Source organism: Amblyomma maculatum, chromosome 8 (genome assembly GCF_055883805.1).
Source record: "Amblyomma maculatum isolate TAMU_Amacu chromosome 8, ASM5588380v1, whole genome shotgun sequence".
Lineage (NCBI taxonomy): Eukaryota > Metazoa > Arthropoda > Arachnida > Ixodida > Ixodidae > Amblyomma > Amblyomma maculatum.
In genome coordinates this window covers 18,104,296-18,127,197 of record NC_139351.1, presented here as the reverse complement: position 1 = coordinate 18,127,197, position 22,902 = coordinate 18,104,296, and the positions used below count along the sequence as shown (strand labels likewise).

The window sequence follows — 22,902 nt, the reverse complement described above, 5'->3', positions numbered from 1 at the left end:
TGCAGTAGCGCTCTGTCCGTGTCCGCTTCTCTCGTTCTATACGTATACCACACCCTCCACTTCATTTACTGGTTTACTTTTTTGTAACACCCTCAGACACACCGTCCAACCTTACAGAGGGGAGCCTATACAAGACAAAATTTGAGGAATAAATGAAAAGCACAAGAAAATATATAAGGGTACAAATCGAAAAAAAAAAAACTAAACCGCAAGATGATCAATTGGGAACAGCATAGTGTGCAGTAAGAGCACTTTTGAATAGTTTTCTATCGGTTATAGATACTAACACCACAAGAAAGTAATTCCAATTATAAATTGAAAATGGGAGGAATCAATTGCAAAAAGCGTTTGTGCGACATGTTGAGGATCTACTTTTATGATGATGATCCACACGAAGTGATGTGTAAGAGGGATGCTGAAGGAAATGAGCGTGAAGGGCACTGTGGTAGTATATATCACGTAGCAGACAGTCGGAGCATCTGAGTTGTCAGTGAGAGAACTAGAATAGAACAGCCCGAAAATATGTAAGGACCGAAAAGAACCACATACCCGAGAGCTCGTTTCTAAGTCATGAACCAACTAATCCAACAATCCTCCCTTTTGTAGTGTAGTGTAGTGTGTAGTGTAAAGCTGTGTAGTGAGAAATTGTTTTGTGAGCCTTGCCTGCGAGATCACATCGCGTGATTAAAGTTTAATGCATTTATGGGCCACACCAGTTGCAAACAAAACTTGCATATGTTCTACATGTTCCCATTTTTTTCTGGTCCACGATACATGACTCACCCCACTTTTAAGAAGCGGTGCGTGGGCTGTCACCCGTGATGTCACGGAAAATTGTACTCATGCCCCTGAGCTTGATTCTTGCAGGAAGCGTGCATGATGTTTCGTTTATTGCCGTCGTTGTCGCAAGACGATGACCACGCAACGGAAACAGTTAAATGTACCGGATCTTAAACGCGAGCAAATGGAAGGATGGCAGTCGCGGCGGCTCCATCAACAAGATGGAGCAGCTGCAAGGCAGGATCAGTGCCTTCTCCGCTAGGGCTTCTTGACTTCGTCGGCGTGGTCGGCGTAATCCTTCTCAATCAACTCTCTAACGACGGCGAAGCGCTGGTATCTGGCCGGTTTTGACGAAGTGCTTACACAGGACGCCGCGTCGTTCTGCACGTCGTAGACGGCCCACACTAGTGACACGTTCTTCCTTCGGGCCTCTTTTATCGCCGCGTTCATCTGCATCGCACCAAAAAATACAAGCACACATTCAGAACATTTGTAAGGTAGAGACTGGTCAGCGAACTAAACATTTATTAGCCAATGTTTACGCCGCTGATTTTGCTCCGAACATTCTCTTTCACTCTGAGACGGAGCATCTAGCAGCCAGAGTTTAAACCCTGGTGGCTTTTAAACCTATGCAGTCTCCACGCACATGACTGTTCTACAAATGTCTTACTTTCTGGCCAGGACGAAACCCAAAGGAGACAATTTAAATTTTCGTGCGTATTGTAGTTATTCAGTCTTGACACCTTTCGCGTTGTTCTACAGCCTCACTATCGACGGGCGCATCTAGTGGACACAAGTATAACATTGATGCTTATTCATCTTGTACAGTCTTCTCAACGTCAATGTACTTCGTCTCATTAGCATATAGCGTGAGCCTCTAGTACTCGCAATTTAGAAACTAGCTGTTATCTTTTCTCTATAGTCTTGACGCCCCCGGTGCTGCTAGTGTCTAACACCTGGCAACAGAAGCATCTAGTAGCCACAACTAAAACGTTGGCTGTTCTTATTTTTTTACATTCTGCTCTATGGAAGAGCACACTTCGAATCGGTAATGTCAACCAGTACGTTGTTTTGCATGACTTCATTAATTTCAAAAAAAAAAAAATGCAATAGTAAAAGCCCCCTTTAGTTCTTAACGTCCCACCACAGCTTCAATAATAATAATCGGCAGCGCGTAGTAACCAAAATGTTTATTTTGACGCTACCTCTTTGGATGTTCAAAACTACCACTTATCAATAATGCTATAGATCTTCTATGCTTGGGGATATATCTTTAACAAATCCCAAGCATGCTCCGCTGGCCCGCTAAAGCACGACAGCATAATACATGTTATTATGTTATTATTATGTTATTATTTTGTTATTATTATTCTCTCACAATCTTCACGTTATAATTGATCGGAATTCCCAAACTGACTGCATATTTCTCGACTTCAAAACATCATTTGAAAAAGTTTCTCAGTCTCCTCCTCTTTGAGCGGTCTCAACTAAATATTCAACCTAACCTGCTACGTTGGATAGAATACTTCCTTTTAAACCGGTCCCAGTCTGTGTCAACAGTCATATCTCTTCCTTAAGTTCCGTTGACTCTGGTGTGCCTCAGGGCTCCGTCTTAGGTCTTTTGTTATTCCTCATATATATTAATGACCTACCTAACTGCGCATCGTCTAAAATTTATTTGTTCGCTGATGATTGTGTTGTATTTCGTGAAATTTAAAGTAATGACGATTCTAGAGCCTTGCAACAGGATATTGGTGCTATCTCTAACTGGTATATTGTGGAAAATGCATCTTAATACCTCTACATGTAAATTCTTACGTGTCTCCAGAATTTCATCACTTTCTACGCTCTACTTTCTAAATAACACAGTTCTCCAATTCGCCCCTTCCTACCACTGCCTAGCCGTTGAAACCTCTTGAGGTCTCACTTTGTCACTTCACATTAACACGATAATTAACAATGCTAATCGCATGCTCGGTTATCTCCTTCCTAATTTTTCTTCCGCCCCTAGCTCTCTTAAACTCCTCTTGTACAAAACACTTGACCGTACTAAACTAGAATATGCTCTGTCATTCTGGGACCCACATTGTGCTAACCTAACTCACGCCCGTGAAATGGTTCAGAATAACTCCGCTCCTTTCATCGTGCACAACTATCATCGTACCGCTAGTATTTCAGCAATGAAGCACATTTTAAACCTCCCTTCTTTAACGTCTCGTCGTAAACTTTCGCGCACTTGGTTTTTTGCTTCATAAAATATTTCACATTTGCCCCCAGATTCGTACCGTAATCATTCCCCCGCCTTCGTAATTCTATTCTCAACTGGACCATGCGCACAAGGTTGGGATCTCTCGTACCGTACTCATCCCCCCCCCCCCCCCTTCGTACTTCTTTTCTCGACTGGACCATGCGCACAAGGTTGGGATCTCTCTATTCAGAACACAAACATGCTGTGAGTCTTTCATCCCTCGTACCTCCAAGGAATGGAATGACCTCCTCGCTCCGGTCGTCAGCATTGAAGACATTGATCACTTTCGTAGCGCCATAGCCAACATTGTATAGGTAGTTGACTGACTTGTCTGCAATATTTTTTTTTTTTTTGTTATTACGTTTTTGTACCCTCCAGTCCCCTGTGTAATGCCTCTGGCCTTGAGGGTGAAATAAATAAATACTTAGTCGTGAGCCTGACCTTCCCATTAACGTGCTCCCATTACTATACACGACACTCAACATATCAATCACCGACAGTCTGTGACACTGGAAAGCATCAAAATAACCGATGAACTCGTGTCAGCGCAAAGAAAAGTTATATGACGGGAGTCATTCAAAACCCAATACGTCCGACTGCTGCCGGAATACCCGGGTTCGATCCCGACCGCCGGCGGCTGCGTTTCGATGGAGACGAGACGAAGTGCATGGCGTCCGTGTGCTGTGCGATGTCAGTGCACGTTAACGATCCCCAGGTGGTCGAAATTACACCGGAGCCCTCCACTATGGCACCCTTTTATCTCTTTCCTCTTTCACTCCCACCTTCCTCCCTTCCCTCACGGCGCAATTCAGGTGTCCACAAACCAGATGTGGCAGGTACTGCGTCTTACCCTTCCTGTGAGCCAATTATTATTAGTATTGTAATGAAGCGGTTTAAATGGTTCGCACAACAATATATTCTTCTTCTCTATTTTCTCTTCTGTCTGCACGAGGCAGCGGAGGTGGCTCAGTTACAGAGCCAGTAGCTGGCCCTTGCATTTTCTGCCGGTTTTGCGGGGAGAAAGACTTCTAGATATGATCTAGGCGTGCAAAGCCCATAAGCCTCCCTCAGAACTCTTGCCTGATCCCTCTAAAAAAGCTTGGGACAAGCTAAGGTCCAGCGATGACCCTGGCATTCAATTCAAGGCCGTCGAATGGGCCGGCGTTGCCAAAAGTCTCCAGGGCCTGCGGCACGCTAGCTGACTTCCCCTATTCCTCCCACTTATTGTGAATAAAGTTTTATTAGCCTCAGTCTTTTCCTTCTTCCTACAGCCACAACAACAACAGCAATATATTTATCCTACGTAGCAGCTACGACGGCCAGCGTTCACAGCGAAAGCTCGAGCTTCGTACGCTTTTTCGTTTTCGGCGCGTTACGTCTCTGATTTGCTCTTCTTTCTTCTTTCCACAGGTAATGCAACTCTCTTAAAATACTCCCCCTGTAAAAAAACACCATCCTGGCGGATTAAGCGGAGGTCACGATGGCAGGGTCATAGTACGGTTTGAAGCGGTCACGGTGGACAATTTCACGTCCTCTTCGGCGGTGATCTGTTGACTGCGTGAGGGACTCTATAAGGTAATTAACCGAAAAAGTTTGCTTAAGCATACGATAGGGTCCCTGGTATCGACTCAGAAACTTGGGCGACTGGCCTGAAGTAGAAGTGGGTACCCATAGCCACACCAACGAGTCTGGACAATAAGCAGGCGGCAGACATGACGATCCGACGCGGTTGTTTTTCTGGTGGTACTGATTTCGAGGTGTGATTTGACGTGCGATCTGACGGCACTCTTCGGCACAGGCAGCGGCTTGAGAAATGGGCGTCAATTCGGAGGCGTCGGGACGGTAGGGTAGGATCGGGTCCATTGTGCACGAAGGTTTGCGGCCGTAATAGAGGAAATAAGGCGAGAAACTGGTAGTCGCTTGCGTAGCAGAATTGTAGCCGTAGGTTATGAATGGTAACACACGGTCCCAATGCGCCTTTTTCACAAGGCCGCTCTGCGCATGCGCGCCTCTCCCCTGGTTGAAAACAAACCACCAACCCCAGCTGCGCATGCGCAGTTATTGGCCTTCACGATAGGCGAAGCCGTAGCTTATCTCGGAGGCCATGTGAAGGTAATATTTGTGACAGGCGTATGCGATAGATGGCGATAGCTGTAAAGAACACACACTGTCATTTCAATGGCGCCAAGGACGTCTTCAACCAGTAGCAGACGTATTTTAAACCACTCCTAGAGGGCGCCACATTTTGTGAAAAAGGCGGATTTCAGTGGGTGGATGAAACATACATAGCCATTATGTCTCCAAGGGTCCGAATAAATCGTTTGATCATTCCATTTGACTGGGGATGGCAGAAATACGTCGTACGATGAACAACACTGCACGCCTGAAGAAGGGCTGCTACGACATCAGACAAAAATGCGACCACGGTCACTACGTAATTCTTGGGGCGCACCGTGACGCAGGATAAGGTTCTCAAGGATGAAACTAGCGACGTCACGAGCAGTTCCAGTTGGTAAAGCGGCCATTTCATCATACCTAGTGAGGTGTTCGACGGCAACAATGATCCACCTGTTGCCGGCGGAAGAGCAGGGAAGAGGCCCATAAATATCGATTCCAACACGTGCAAATGGCCGAAGTGGACACGAGAGAGGCTGCAGGGGAGCTGGAGGGCGTGGTGGGTTCTTGCAACGCTGACACTTGATACAAGAGAGGACGTACTGGCGAATAAAACGATACATGCCCTGCCAGTAGTAGCGATGAAGTAGGCGAGTATATGTTTTCAGGAATCCCGCATGGGCGCACTGTGGATCATTGTGATAGCTCGCGCAAATGACTGGTCAGAGATGTCGCGGAATAACTAGCAGCCATTTACGGCCATCAGGGAGGTAGTTTCTGCGGTAAAAGAGGTTGTCACGGATAGTAAAGTGATGGGCTTGAAGTCGTAGAGCTCGAGAAGGGTGGTACTGTGATTGGTTGGCCAGAACGTTCATGAGCGAAACAATCCGGGGATCGCCCCGCCGGGGTGGCGCAGTGGTTAGGGAGCTCGACTACTGTGCCCAAGGACGCGGGATTGAATCCCGGCCTCGGCGCCCGCTTTTCGATGGAGGCGAAAAGCAAGGCGCCCGTGTGATGTGCGATGTCAGTGCACGTTAAAGAACCCCAGGTGGTCGAAATGTCCGGAGTCCTCCACTACGGCGTCTCTCATAGCCAGAGTCTCTTTGAGACGTTAAACCCCACAAACCAACTAAACAATCCGGGGATCTTTGCGCTGCTCAGATGCCATATCCATGGTTTCAAGAGAGAAAGAAGTGAGGCCGGCGACAGCGTGTGGTTCAGGGTCAGAGGTCACAGGGGAGTGTAAAAGGGCGTCTGCGTCGGAGTGCTTGCGACAAGATCAATAAAGGACACGAATGGCAGAGTCTTGTAAACGGAGAGCCCAGCGGGCAAGGCGGCTTGAAGGATCTTTGAGAAACGACAGCCAGCACAGAGCATGGTGATCAGTGATGACATCGAATGGCCGACCATATAAATAAGGACGAAACTTAATTATGGGGCAAACGATCGCCAGACATTCTTTTTCAGTTACTGTACAGTTGGTCTCTGCTTTTGTCAGGGCACGACTGGCGTGAACTACGATGTACTCAGGGAAACCAGGTTTGCGCTGAACGAGAACGGCGCCGATACCGATGCCGCTGGCGCCCGTGTCTATTGCCACAAGGCCACAGTTCTCCTTTCCCAAGGTCATGCATCTCTCTTAGAGTATATAATTATATCAAGGCTAAGCGGTGTTTGTAAGTAGACAATAAAGGTGTTAGGCGCACTCGTAGCAATGCCAGAAATGATGCTACCGACACTAGTTCATAAGTTTGTGGTGTGAATAATTTCTCTGCCATGCGCAGCAGGTTATTCACATAGCTACGTCGCAGCATAGTTCTTAGCACATCAGGTATCTGATGTTTTACCGTTAAACCTCGCATATTTGCACCCTCTGAGCATATGTTCTGATGTTGGAGAGGGCAGCAACGAACTGACTTTACCTCTCGCCTAAAGCACAATCTTGGCTGACATTTCCGTCACGTTCGTGGAGATTTTTCAGCCTGTCTGCATAGTGAATTTGTTTTATTTTATTTCATGTGCACCAGGGATGAGCCATGTCCTCGCTACAAGCCTATGAAATGAATGGATGATGTTTCACACCCTATGATTCCGTTGAATAAGAACTATCATCATTCAGTGCATTAGTCTAATGCTTATCTATATAATGTCAACGTGTACAGTAGGACATCATCGCAAGAACGCAGCCTGTTCATTCTGTAAACAAGAGTGTAACATGCCTCCAATTACTTGAGCCATGAATCAGTCATCTGTTACGTCATCATTAGTCATCATTCGCGCTGCTATGCGCAATGCGGTGCAGTTCGAGGCGTAAGCTTATTTTAGAACTTCAGACAGGTCCAACGCCTGGATGGGGTGTTGTCAAGCCTGGCATATGCAACAGCCGCTCTGCACTCCGTATTCTCGATTACGTCAGGAATTAAAAAAGTAAACTATTCACTCTTTTTTCCATCCCATGAGCAAACAAGGTCTGCTTATATTTATATTTTAACACGGCCTCGTAAAACACCCCATATTTCAGGAAATGTGACGTCGGCGTTGTGAACAAAAATGACGGGCTTGCGTCTTGCATGTAGTAAGTATCAAGGTGAAAGCCTCTAGGCTCATGAGTGTGCGTCCGTGAGTGCGTCCGTCCGTTTGTGTCACAATCAATATTGCAATAAAATGATGGCATCGGCTACCAACGAGTGAAGTCATCGTAATAAAAAATCTTCGGCAAAAAATCTAACACCAATACAGATCAATTATTTGGCAGAATTAACTAATCAATTACATTTTTAAATGATTAGTATGTAATTAACCAATTATTTCTATAGGTAGTTATGAAATGCAATGAGTTAATTAACCACGTGAAGTCATCAAAATTAATCCCATGACGGCAATGGGTGGTACCGCTATGGCGGGACAGGTAGCGTGACAAGTGGCATAAACAAGTCGCCCGAGAGGTTGCATGATCTCAGCAGCCACCGCTTAAAAGGCTTCCACCTCATCGCACTTTAATAGTCAAATATGTGTCCTCAATATTGTGACTGGTTACATGGCCATGCACTCAGTGCTAGTCGAGGTGTGCAACGTCTGAGACCACTCGACAAGGTCGATTTGGCAAGCACCGCCAACTTTTCCTTCTCTTTTATAGGTGAAGGAAGGAAGAACCGGATGTAGCGAAATACTCCAATATAACAAAATACACATATAATGAAACTTCGTACAGAACGGAAGACTCTGATATAGAATACGTCTTTATGTGCCCCTCATTACTACAAGCGCCGTCGATCAATTATCTCATTAACGAGCTTTAAAATCGCCAATATTTGTTTTATCCGTGCCATACATTTTGCTGCAACGCTTGCTTTATCACTCAGTATGAACGACAATATGAAGTTTCTAAAGCGTCATTCGGTCTTTCGCACAGAGTGTACGACGCGAGGCAGCTGCTTCGAGATGTCAGTGTGCACCTGCCCCGATAACGGGGGTTACCAAATTGGTGCAACCACGGACGAACGACGGAGGCTCGGTGGCTGCAGGTCCCCCGTTTTGCCTTCCTGCCATAGACATCTTTCAGGCGCGCAGCTCGGCACAATGCTCACAGTGTTTGAATGCATGCAGTCGTTATTTGTGGTACCAGTAGGCGCTTTTTGTGTCCTCTCATTTCGCTACGTGCGCGCCGTTCGATCTGCACACGTACATAACTATAATTGTGAAGAAGCAGGTATACGCAATTATAGTTATGCAATTATAGTTGTGAAGAAGCAGGTATACGGTCCCCTTCATGGATCACTTCTTTTGTCGTGGCGGAGGGGCTCGCGAAACTCGATAAGTCGTGAGCTCTGCTGTGTAGGGCCACCCAAGATAGACAGGTGACGGCAGAGAGTTCTGACAAAATGTGATTCACTGGAGAAGGTAATGGCAACCCACTCCAGTATTTCCTCCCAAGAAAACCCTATGGCCACTCACAATACCATTAATGATATGGCGCCGGAAGATGAGCCCCCCAGGTTGGAAGGCGTCCCACATGTTACAGGGGATGAATAAAGGGCGATTCCTAGTAGCTCCAGGACGAATGAAGCGGCTGGGCTAAAGCCAAAAGGACGCTCAGTTGTGGATGTGTCGGGAAGCGACCGGAAAGTCCGATGTTTCAAGGATATATATCACATAGCTACATGCAATTTAAGATCTATGACGCAAGGTAAACTGGATGTCGTCAAACGAGAAATGGACAGATTGAACATTGATATCTTGGGTATCAGCGAGCTCAACTGGACCGAAATGGGAGAATTTATGGGCCGCTTCTCATAGTAAACAGAAGAATGGGCAAAGCAGTGCTAAGGTACAAACCCAAAAACGACCGAATGATTTCACTTCGGATCCAAGGTCACCCTTTCAACATAACCAAGTCTATGCACCGACCACTACTGCTGAAGAAGCTGACGTTGAGAGATTTTATGCGGACCTACAATGCCTTTTAGACCTCACCCCATCATCAGACGTCGTTTTCTTATGGGATACTGGAATGCTAAGGTCGGAAGTGAAGAAATATCCGGAATTATAGGCAAGTTCGGTCTTGGCGAGCCAAAATGAAGCTGGGCAGAGGCTAGTAGAGTTTTGTCAAGAAAACAACCTGAGCATAGCGAATACTCATTTTCAACAGCACAAGAGGGGCCTGTACACATGGACTTCACCGGACGGTCTGTACAGGAATCAGATCGATTATGTTCTTTGCCGGCAGAGATGGAGAAGCGCTAAACAAGCAGTAAAAACAAGGCCTGGGGCCGATTGTGGCACTGATCATCAGCTTCTTGTTGCCAAAACTAAGCTTCAATTGAGGAAAACGCAGAACACTAGAAGGCCTTTCAGGTACGATCTGGACCAAATTCCATTAGAATATGCTGTGGAAGTGAGGAATCAATTTCAAGAATTAGATCTAGAAGACAGAGAGTCCGAAGAGATGTGGACTGATGCTCGTGATATAATAGAAGTTACTACTAAGGTAGTTCCAAAGCAAACGAAATTCAAGAAAGCAAACTGATTATCTGAAGAGGCTTTGCAAATAGCTGAGGAAAGGAGGGTGGCAAAAGTTATGGGGGAAAGAGAAAGATACAAGGTTCTCAATGCGGATTTTCAGAAAATAGCAAGGAGAGATAAGAATGCCTTCCTGAACATACAGTGCCAATCAGTTGAGGACAACAGCCAATTAAGGAACACAAGAGCTCTGTATAAGACAATCAAGAATATCAAAGGAAGCTTTTGTGCTAAGCTGGACGTGATAAAGGACAAACGAGGCAAGTACCTCACTGAAGCCTCAGAGATAAAGAAGAGGTGGCAGGAATACACAGAAGAACTGTACAAGAAGGACCCGAATGTGCAAACTCAACATAAGACGGTTGTGATTACTGATCTCGAGCCGGGCATCCTGAAGAGTGAAGTTGAAGGGGCCTTAGCCAGCCTTGCTAAGAACAAAGCTAGCAGAATTGATGGCATTCCAGCTGAGTTGCTTCAAAACCTCAACCATGACGCTGTTAACATTCTGCATACATTATGTCAGAAGATTTGGACAACCCTGCAGTGGCCACAGGATTGGAGGAGGTCAGTGTACATCCCCATTCCAAAGAAAGGCAGTTCCAAAGATTGTTCCAACTACCGCACGATCGCGCTTATATCGCATGCTAGCAAGGTGATGTTGAAAATCCTCCAAGGTAGGCTGCAGCAGTATGTGGATCGGGAGCTTCCGAACGTGCAAGCTGGGTTTCGTAAGGGCAGAGGAACTAGAGACCAAATTGCCAACCTTCGCTGGATCATGCAGAAAGCAAGAGAGTTCCAGAAACCCATCTACTTCTGTTTTATTGATTATGCGAAAGCGTTTGACTGCGTAGATCACAGCAGATTGCGGCAAGCTCTCCAAGAGATGGGAGTTCCAATTCACCTCATCTGTCTCCTCAGGAACCTGTATAAAGGGCAAAAGGCCACAGTCCGAACTGGGCATGGTCTTACTGACTGGTTTCCGATCGAGAAAGGAGTGAGGCAAGGCTGCATACTGTCGCCCTGCCTATTTAACCTATATGCAGAGTGCATCATGACGAAAGCCGGTCTGGACGAGTCTTCAGCTGGAGTGAAGATTGCTGGAAAACGTATCAACTACCTTAGATATGCGGATGATACCACTTTAATGGCAGAAAGTGAAGTGAAACTCAAGAGACTTCTGATGCGCGTACAAGAAGAGAGTGAGAAGTTTGGGCTTAAACTGAACGTTAAAAGGACAAAGATCATGGCGTCTTGCCTTATCAAGTCCTGGAGCATCAATGGACAAGAAGTGGAAGCTGTGACAGATTTTCTCTTCTTGGGCTCCAAGATTACCTCGGAAGGAGACTGCAGCCATGAAATTAGGAGACGCCTGCTTCTGGGAAAGAGAGCAATGGTTAGCCTTGACCGCCTAGTAAAGAGCAGAGACATTAGTCTACCAACCGAGATCCGTATAACTCGTGCTATGGGTTTTTCAGTTGTGATGTATGGATGCGAGAGTTGGACTGTGAAAAGGCTGACCGCCGAAGAATTGACGCGTCTGAATTGTGGTGCTGGCGAAGACTCTTGAGAGTTCCTTGGACTGCCAGAAGATCAAATCAGTCGATATTGTCGACCATAAACCCTGACTGCTCATTGGAGGGTCAAATTCTAAAGTTAAATCTCAGCTACTTTGGTCATCTGATGAGAAGAGAGGAGTCGCTGGAGAAAGATTTGATGTTGGGAAAGGTTGAGGGTCGCCGGAGAAGGGGTAGGCAGCGAACGCGATGGTTAGATGGCATCCTCGAGGCACTGCAGATGAAGTTATGTGATGTTAGGAAGATAGTGAGAGACCGGAAAGCGTGGCGTGACATGGTCCATAGGGTCACGAAGAGTCGGACACGACTGAACGACTGAACTGACGTATACGGTGGCTGACCGGTACGCGATGCGGCGCCAAAGGATTGTCTGAGCTTCAGGTGTTCAGAAGTTGCTTTGAACGCTTAACCCCTTAACGACAGGTTGCCCTTTTTTTTTTGTAACGAGCCTTATGGGATTGTTCAAGCGACATACGTTTGTCCCGTATGCATGTGTGCGAAAGAGAAAACATAGGTAAAGGCAGAGGTTCGGAATGCAGTGACTTCAGTGCCATTATATGTTTTTTTAAAACCTCTACATTACCAGGTATTTGATTACTTGATATCCCTTCGCCAGTCTTTGATTATCTGGCGAAAATCTTATTTTGATTTGCCTAGCCATCGATTGGTAATACGTGACGTCTCATTTTTTATTGGTTGCTGTGCCCGTCGAGGGCGGAGACAAAGGGCTTAAAAGTAAGCGTTTCGGGTAAAATCAGAGTTTATTGCGTCTAATCAATCGTTCAGTCGTATTGTAAATAGTTTTCTCCTTGCTTGTTTCTTCTCGTTTTATTTATGTTATAAATAATCATTTAACGTTCATTTCCTGTCTTCAAGTAATGTGAATGTTTGCGAATCGGAACCAGCAATGCATCAAGTACACCGATTCCATTATCAATATCTCCCAGCATCACCCCACGAAGTGGAAACACAACTGATATAATAAACGACGAATTAAACAAATAAACAAAAATATAACGTTACAAATTCACGGCATATGCATAGGTCAGCGTGGTGCCGCTGAACGTCATGATATTGACTTCCCCGCTGGCGATGTCATGAAACGCCCTGTTTTGAAAGTATGGGCGTCTATGGAAGCGTGGCGTCCATTTCACTATGCAACTGGACTTCGCTCATGTCATATAGTGCTGACATACAAAAATGTCGCCGCTAGCGCATGAACCCAAAAAGAATAAGTTGTAAAACTCATACGAGCGTCGTAATACAATATCATACACTGATCATATATTAATATACATTTTTGGTATTGTATGGTAATGTAGGAGATTGTATGAATTTTTTACTATGCATTTATTTTTATTATATTTGTGTGATGTTGTTTCATAATGCCTGTATAAGGTCTTGCATCATCCGTATGTTTTTTTCATTTGGTGATAAACACATAAATATTTGGCAGGCTGAACAGTACAACCTATAATACGAGTATTTCCTAGAAAATAGCAGATTTCTGGGAAACAAGACATATGTTGGTGAACCTATTTACCGGATAGAATGTGCGAGTTACAGGACCTGAATCCATTACCTTTTCGCGGATAGTGTTGTTATCCTCGAAGACCATGAACACATTGTTGCCCTTCTTCTGTGCGGTAGCGCTGCTCTCTAGTTTGTCGGCGACCTTGACGTCGCCAACCTTGCACACCTCCGAGTTGTCCACTGCAAGCGAGAAGATTAAGCATATTTCTAACATTTTGTCGTCTATCAGCGTAAGATTGTAACTGCAAACCCCGAGGAAGCGCAGGCTACCAATGTCGATACGAATAGAACAATAGCAAATGTCTAATTGTGAAAAAGAACCACTCACATCTACGGCAATCATGAATGAATATTCATCGCAGTTTTGTTTATTTACCCATCGTAATTGTTTATCGTTGTGAAAACATTTCTTGCCTCATCTGTGACGTCACTAAATATTTTGTGAAATTCATCAAAAATTTCACAAGAGTGCGCTTAGGAGGAGAAAGGAAACGACAAAGGAGGAAACTCAATTAAATTTGCAAATGGCAGGACAATGTAATCCACGATGCAGTTATGAACTACGAATGATATGCATGTGACGGATATTTCTTCATTTTACTGCCGATATTTGTCTTTCCTGTCTTATATTTTCTTCTTTACTTTGTGCTTTTATGCCTCAATTACCTTATAATCACAAATATATTAGACAAATGTTTGCTGATGGGGCAGAAGCAGAAAAGTAAATATAGAACTCCAGTTTCTATAAAGCAAGTATTGCCAAATCGCATCACTGCACTCTCAAGGAGCTCCTCCGAGAAACATAGGGCACGGTGCAAGCAAGATATATTTATGTCGTGAAAAAGCGATTTCACGTGCATTATCACTCGTAACGGGATCACATAAGCAAACCATAAAATCGTTTTCTTCTTGGCTCAGAAATTGCGCAATTTCCACGTAAAAGAGCTAGAAACGAAACAAAGAACAAGGAATATAACGAAAATTTAACCATGCTTTGGATATACACATCGTCATAGCCTAAGCATTTGGAAAATCGGTGGCCTAACTTACAGCCCGGTTTCGGGGATCATAAGTTGCGTTTCTACGATAAAATAACTGTGAAGAAATACGCAGAACTGCTTATAAGTGCGAATGCGCAAGCATTACCTTTTGCTAAAGGGCTCAGCCCATGCAAATATTTCTTAATTTATTGTTGGCGTGCACAAGGTGTGTGACGAGACGAGTACAGAAGATAATGACGATCAGAATGACGATACCAGTAACAAAGTAATTAACAGGTCATTGATGACAATAGGTCCTAGCAATGTAACGTACATTACTAGCCATGATAATGAGGTAAGACTGAGTAATTCAGTGAGATTTTAGGTCAACTATAATCCTCATCACTTGAGGTCAACAGATTAGGTAATAAAATAGTGATAGTTATCGCTAGCGATGAGTCATCAGCTGATCACGCAATGGGAAAATGGATGGACAAGATGTCAAGTTTATGGCGTCCTATATACATGCAACTAAGCATGTTTTGACAAAGTGTAGATGTTGGAATAGCACCGAAGGCGTCGAACATTCAGCACCAGCTGACTTTAAGGGTAAGAGCAGCTAAAAATCCTACGGGCTCCCGAATAGGGATGCCGACCATCAAGTTTTATTTCATTAAAGAATGTTTCCATCATAATCGAGGCATTTTAGAAAAGTAATCATCACTGGACTCGGAATTTTGTCTTTTTGGCTTATTGGGTGGATTGTGTCTTCTGGTCATCAATTCCGCGGGCCGTCACTTTACTGATGAGCCAAGAATAGTTTTGGTCTTAAAACTTTGCTTACGTTTAGCTTAGAGCTTGAGCAACGATTACTGTGGCTGCTACCAATCGGGACACAAAATCCTATTTCTAGCGAAACCTGTTCGGCCAAGACGCACACCACAAATATAATTTAATAGTGCGCTATATTGAGCGATTTGGAAGTAGTTTATCTTGTCGTCAAGATGATTCATTAGAGCCTAAAGCAAGAAACCTAGCTGTGACGCTTTGCAATGTACTCTAGCATCATGAAAAGCGAACTAAATCGGTTCCGAAATCCAGGAAAAGCGCTCATCAGCGCCCGTCGTTCCGTACCTAAAATCCTTCAATCATCCACAACCAGCCAGCCTCCATCCCACGCCGCTGCAGGCGGCGGCGCATGTCCTAAAGCAAGAACATTATCTGTGCACGCGCTCCCCAATGGCGGGCGATCTGTGGCAACACTATAGCTAGTTAGAATAGGATATATTCTAGCTGAGTATATTCCATACCTTGATACATTCTTACACCATCCCAGACTCTAAGGTAACGTCAACAAGTTCGTGCCAATTTTTCTCCTCCTCTTCAAACCATCCTCACCCCCTAATTAGGGGGCGAAGCGAATTCGCCCACGCTACCACTTGTGGCTCCCTCGGGAGGAGATGATGGGTCATATTTTGGCACCTACAGAGGGACAACGTTGGCCGACAGAATTCCGCATCAGCAATTTTCATTTGTCAATTCTCTCCAGTGTTGCACATTGCTCTCCTGTTACGTGCTAGATCTGCGCACAAGAGCATCTTTTAAAGAGGCCTAAATTGTTATAGCTTAGTGCCCGTCCGTATTTGCACTGTCTTTGTCATTTCGACATTGAAGACAGCCGTCCAATGCACTTACCTTGGTAGTACAGGTCGCACTCGTCGCCAAAGCCGGTGCTGTCCTTCAGGCCTTCTTTGGGCTCGAACAGGACTACGCTCATGGTGACAGAAAGGGCCACCCGAAAAGGCATGCTCTTGTTCACCACGGCGATCAGGCGCTCCTGCATTGAAAATTGGTAAATAGGGATTAGGAAGCAGCATATACCATCACTGTCTCGCCACGGAGAAGATACTCAGTTTATTTCCATCGGCGCATGCACGATGAAGGGACTCGATAATGAAAGTTACAATACGGTAGCTTGTTGTCTCTGTTAGACCGCGCTGTAAAAGAAGTAATTAAGGCAGTAAACAAAGATTCTGAGATTCAAGAACACCAAAGAGAGGAAATGAGAATAGGTCGAATGTGGAATACAAATAACAACCCATCGTCGCTCAGGCTAACCCAGGATATTTTCACAAGTGAAGGCAAGTGTAGAAGGTGCGCCAGGTTTTCCCTTTTTCTCTTTTTTTTGTGTGTGTGTGTGGGGGGGGGGGGGAGGGGGATTTCGTTAGTATGAAATGTTCGGGCTAAGTGGACAAAAATAGGCACAAACAGGGTCGACTTAGTATGAAGCGAAAAATGAGGCTTCTCACTGTTGCATTGTTCATGGATTGGCAAATGGTCAGACAGAATACAATTTGTAGCAGGCATGTAAATAAAAAGAACAAAGGAAAAAGTGATCATTTTACCATATGTGAATGTGTAGCGTTTAGTTGTGTTATCATCCGTCTTTGCGTCGAGTGGTTCGATAGGAAGTATTCACTGGCACGCCATGCGCGGTGCATTCTGGGTAACTGTGCATTTTTTTTTGTCCACTGGAAGAACTAAACAGTGCAAACCTATACACATCAAGTATTTGTTGTGCGATCCCACAAGCAGCGGGTTTCGCTGCAATGGTTTTTGGGCTGTTGTAGACGGTAGCAGCCGTACACAGAGCAGAAAGGCCTCGACGTTTTAAAGATTTTCTTTATTCAAAGCCACCTCAGTTACTGCATTGAGTCATTGTGAAACGCCTTTACTACTTACCTGGAATCTGTAACCCGTTTACAAACACGCCCATTAGGAACTATTTCTTTTTCAGGGAGGTCTCAAGGTAGCGTACACCTGTAGAATTCTTTTCATGTTCTACCAATAAATTCACTGTACGAATTCAAAATTGCTCAGATCATTCACAGAATCGTAGTAGCAAATGATCCACTTCCCATCACATTTTTGAAATTCCTTTACTAAGCACAAGAGCTGCCACAACCCAAAACATTAACCTACCTCCATGTCAAATTCTGTATGGAAAAATTCTCGTAGAATTTAACGCGCTCTTGTTTGGAATTATTTGCAACTAAACATAAAGCAACCCTTAATTTTACTCCTACTTTAAAGAGGTTCTTTGTTCAGAAACATTGCGAATTAAGTGACTTTATATTCATTTTTCTACAAACTATGCATGTTATGAGTTATTCTGTTATGGATTGTATTCATTGTTTCATTTGTTCGCATGCTGCACTTATTTTGTATCTTATGTTAATTATGGACCCGTTACTAGCCAATGGCTATGGGTCCATCAATGTTTGTATATCGCAAGATATGCAGTGAATGAATGGAATAATTGATTAATTAATTAATTATAATTTTTAATTATTGTAAGCACGAACGAGTGCGACCGAATGAAACATTTCTGCAAGGTCAACGTCACCTCTCTGAGATGCTACGTCGCGCATAGCTGGCACATCTGAACCGCGTGGGTATCATGGAAAAGGAGAAATCCATATCAACGATGGGCCACGCTGGAATCTTCATTATGTGTCCTGGCAACCAGCTGTTGCCACGATCCATGCACAACTGCTCTTACCTCACGTGCACGCCGTATACCATTTAAAAGAGCAACTTGGCAATCTCAGAACCGGCTTCACCATTTTCAGCCATGCACATGCAGTGGGCCACCAACACCCCATTCCTCCCCCTCCCCCCCTGCCATGCTTGCGGTAATATAAGCCTTCAAAGGAGGGCTCGACAAACTTCAAGAGTGATTGACCTGCGTGTGCAATAAAGGTAATTACCGGTGGATTTAACTCACCCATAAATAACGCTTGTTGCGGAATTACACGCGTACTGTAGAATGCTTCTCCCTACTAAGTCGGTGAGTTTTTGTAGCACAAATTTCGCACATGAATGGCTTTTGATCATCTGTATATTTTTATACCAACTTGTCGGGGTTATCTGCTCTATTCGCTCAGCAGTATTCGGAGGTTCTCAGCGCATATGTCGACATTAGAGCAAAGCAAGCCGCTGTCTCAGCGATGGCACCTATGGTGGCGTCTCGTGTTGTTTAGAACAACGCTGCCATGCAGATCAGGCGAAGGAACCCAAAAGGGCAGAGTTGTTTTGTGGAAGGTTTGAAAACCTTTATGAACCTATTTTTAATAATCATAAGCGAAGTTTAATTTTGCGAAAACTGCGCCTAATTTGGAAGCTTTGCTTGGCCATTGAAAAACTCTTTTCGAGCTCGCAACGCAACGAGGTGGCGCCACCGGTGCCATCGCTGTGGTAGCCACTGGAAGCGGCTTGTTTTCCTCCATTGCCGCCACACATGGTGCTAACATCCGATTTGATCTGATAAAATGAGACCCCGAAACGTTTCGTATCGGAATTGGGATGGGAAAATGCCATTTCTGTACGAAATTTGAGCTACAAGAATTCAGTGGTTTAGACGCATGTAATTTCCGTCGTTCTGGCGAGGACACTGCTTGGGTTCATCTGCGTCAGCAACGGCTTTCTAACGTGGCGCTTGTACCCTGGTCGCGCCCTTCGGGAGATCTGTAGACTTTCAGTTGGTTTCAACTCATAAATCTCGCTCACATTTTTATGTGTGGCCACAAGTCGACGCTTGCCATGCATTCACGCACATCGAACGCAAAGGGGACGATGTCGCACAGTTCTGTTTTCTCTATATACTGGTCTCTATGCGCATCCTACAGAATTTTCACATAGTTTGAACTGTCGCTCAAGATGACGGTTTTCTTTGCATTACTTCAATGTTGGAATGGGTTAGAGCTGCAACAAAAACGTGCGCACACGAGTAGCTGAACCGTCGACCGCCAAGATGGCATCGGTTGCCCACTGATGTCGCCTTTGACGTCATTTGAATACTCACCTATTGTATGAGACCATGTACTAAGGTACCCATTCTTCTCTATCAATTAAGGACGGTGCCACAAAGAAAAAAAATGCAGTGACGTCGGCTGCAGAACAAGCACAAAGACGCAGTTTACCGTTTTACAAAAATATATAGACGGGAAATGCACGTCAACACCACACGCATTGGGAAGAACCGATAACTGATCGGGCTTTCTGAAAACCCAGGGAGTTTCAAGAACAATAAGCGTATGCGTCGGTGGCTGGTAGTCAAGAGGGAAAGGGACCAAAGGTGTCGGAGTGACAACGCACGCGTTGAGCACAGAACGGAGTAAAGTGAAGGTCGATAGCAAAAAACTGATGTTGCAGTAGAAACGACTTCGGCGCTCTTTTGGAACATTATGCATCCTCAAAGGCTGCATAATATTTTTTTTTCAGGAGAGAAGGGCAACCACGGAACTTAGAGTAGCGTGTTAAATTTACACCCATATCTCACCATGGTTGGAGGAGCCTCGACGTCCTTCACTTCGCCCGAGTACTTAGTCAGCGGCTGGATGGAGCATTTGCCGCCAAGCTGCGGTCGGAGCAGGTGGCTCAACAGAATAAGCACATCCACCTTGCTGCATCGATGCAGTGTGAGATGAGAACGAGAAGAGAGGTTGTGTTAACGAGAGGACGGTGAAGCACCAAGAGGCTTCAAGTCATTTGCCCAGGTTTGATGACATCATCTTAAGTTATGGAGGACGCTTAAGCTCTGCCTTTTAGGCTGTGACGCGATAGCGTTAAAAAAAGCTTTAGCGTAGCCCAATCCGCGATCTGGCATCGTGACCCGGTACCGCGCACTTCCAGTGCGTACGGGCCGATTGCTTCCGACGACACGAGTCTGTATGCCTAAAGCCCCTCTATCTGGAAAGTAGCGAAACTCTCCTCCCTTTGGCTGCTTTCCTCCTCGATTCTCCTCTGATTTCACTCTCCCACCGGCGGGAGCGCTGCGCACGGCACGCTGAACCTGCCTGCGCAGATAGAGGGGCTCTATGTATGCCCAGAAAGTGGCGCCATCTAGCGCCGTGAAGGCGATCTGGGCACGCGCAGTGCAACGTGTGGTAGCAAACCACGGTAACAGATCGCGGGTTGCGCTACACTAAAATTCTCTCCTGTGTGCAGCTTGTGGATCCTCGTTCGCACGCATTTTCTCGCTTATTCACTAGTGCCTTAACAAATACTCATACGCATTCTTTCGAGCACGCACTTTTAAGCTGCTATATTATCCAGCTACCTTTGTAAGTGACCGCCCGACACATATATAAAACCTCGATTTAACCAATGCGTACAAATATGCCTACCCGGCCTTGAAGTAGCGTACCTAACTGGCAAAGAATCCGCCTTTTGCGCGAGTTCTATGCGCATGCGCGAAGTTCCAGCCGCGACTGATGGAAACACATTGGACGGCGTCGACGGCGTTTCTCGTAGACGCCAGTGCACGGGGGCTGGCGACACTGTGACCTTCGCAGGCTTGGCAAAGCGATGCCAACCACATCTGCCGCGTACAGTTGCCACTCTCGAGGCGTGCCGTGGTGTAAGACGTGGTTTTTCAGGTTCCCTTCGGCGAGCCGCGACCACCAACGACGTGAAGCTTGAATTAGGGCTACGAAGCCTCAAGATGTGAATGGGCGACCTCAGCAACCAACTGCGTACTCTCGACTGTGCGAAAAACACTTCGTCACAGGTATGTATGCATCCAAATTAAATATGCATGATGAAAAGTACCTACTGGAGTTAGCACCAATCCTGCAACCCAACAGTGATAGCAATGAAGATTTGTTAGTTGTGTGTTTGGTTTATGAGCGACGGGGCCGGATCGCGCTGTATTTTGTCGTTTGTTTTATTTATGTGCGAAGGGGCGGGTAGCTCAAGGTAGCTATGTGCGCCAGACCGTAATATTTAGCATGTTTTGCATGTTTTATCGCGACTGCCGCCTGTCTAACAAGAAAAAAAAATACGGCGTTTGTTATGATGCGCCGCTGTTGCGAGCCGATGTTGGTTGAGCTAGTCATGAGGCTCGCGAACGGTGGTGCATCACAACAAACACCGTAATTTTTTTTTCTTGTTAGTCACGCGGCAGTCACGATAAAACGTGCTAAATATTACGGTCTAGCGCTCACAGCCGCCTGTGATATCTGCCCTTTCGCACATAAAGAAAACAAACGACAAAATCTATCGCCATCAGGCCCCATCGCACATAAAGCAAACACGCACCGAAGAAATCCTCATTGCAGCTATCACTGTTGCGTTACAGGCTGGGTGCGTACTCCAGTAGGTACCTTTAATCATGCATATTTCCTTTAGATGCACACATACCTGCTGTATCTGTGCTTTTGCCGCTCGCAGCATATGACGCAGTTGACAATCTTGCATGACGCACAGTGTTATTTTTTTTACCTTACAAGCTCGTCTTCGTTCTCGCCAAAGCATTCGGATTTTGTTCCTTCGGTGTACGTAATCAGCTGCATTTTGTTAGGGAGCTTGAACATCGTCGTCTTCGTCCAACCATCTGCAACGATACGGAAACCGCTGGGCACAAATGAGTCTCCTGGAGGGTTCATGCTCATTCGCTTGCGGAGTGGAGCGCTCTGGATGTAGAACAGCGTTGGTTCCTGACCGACATGCGCATCCGATGTATAGGAGATGTGCATGTGTCACCATACAGTCGTTGATTCCGCAGAAATCACTGCAGAGGCTGTTGTGGATCCTTTCACAACAGAATGACCATTCTCTGTACATTGAGAACCTTTTCACCACTGCGACCACATCCGTTCTGGGGATAGAAACCGGCTGCAGCGTTGAATCCTCCATTGCCGGAAAAATGTCGCGCGTTTCCTACAGGCGTGCATTCCGGCCGGGACAATGTCCTGTTCAGGGGTGTGAATACGTGCCTCTCTGCCGAGCTTCGTAGATGAAATCCTATAGCTGCACGCTTGTAGATGACGCGAGGAGGAAGCAACGCCCATTGCACCATGCCGGCGCCGCGGTGACCGCGTTGTGCTCGGTAACTCAAGACGCCCCGCGCATATGCGCTGCTCGTTTAAGTCACAGGAGACGATTCCACTTAGCTCTGCAGCATCAACAAACCCCTGGCTTCTTTGCCCTTTGAAATCTCTCTCTCTCTCTCTATCTGCCTCCGTGCTCTCCTTTCGATTTTTGTTACAATAAATTTAAGTCAGTCGTGAATCTGCACGCTGAGAGAGTCTCATTCTGTCACGCCGAACACAGCCCGCGCTACCCGCTCTTACAATACGAAGACAGTATATGCATGCATTACGAGTGGATTGTGAAAACGCTGAAACATTCCCCCATACTGCGTGAACATGAAACTGCAATCACTGTTACTACTTTCTGCCTCAAAGGCAAAAAAAGGAAAGGGTGAGCTTTCGCTTTCTACCTGCGTTCGCGTGGCCATTTCGCATGGTACGCTAAGCGCTGAAACCCCACTCCATACCTACCCCAAAATTAAGTAAGAACTGTGGGGACAATTAAGCCACCTTAAGATGGAGTGCGATAGCACCGGAAGCATTGTTGCTGCCGCAGGCTCCCCCATCGCAGCCAGTCATGCTTGTCATTTTCTCCTATTTTATTGTTTACTACGTTACGGGTTCGTTAGTACGTTAGGGGTCCAACATGCACTACTGCTCTTGACCATCTGAAGTGATCAATGCAACTGTCAATGGAGCTGCAAACTAGATTATGTCACGTGGTCTCATGACGTTACACGTCCCCCCCCCCTCCCCTGCCCCTCCAGATTAGCACTGAA

General features: G+C 45.6%; 1 protein-coding gene across 1 annotated transcript in view; it reads right to left on the bottom strand.

The window, feature by feature from the left end:
* The window catches only part of LOC146180631 (uncharacterized), a 33,724-nt gene continuing 10,822 nt past the window's right edge, over positions 1 to 22,902 (bottom strand). The window contains exons 4-6 of the mRNA XM_084577815.1: positions 15,945 to 16,086; positions 13,319 to 13,449; positions 1 to 1,230 (exon numbers count right to left, since the gene is read on the bottom strand). Coding sequence (XP_084433941.1) covers positions 1,039 to 1,230; positions 13,319 to 13,449; positions 15,945 to 16,086 — 465 coding nt within the window. The 3' untranslated portion in view covers positions 1 to 1,038. The remainder of the gene's footprint in view (positions 1,231 to 13,318; positions 13,450 to 15,944; positions 16,087 to 22,902) is intronic.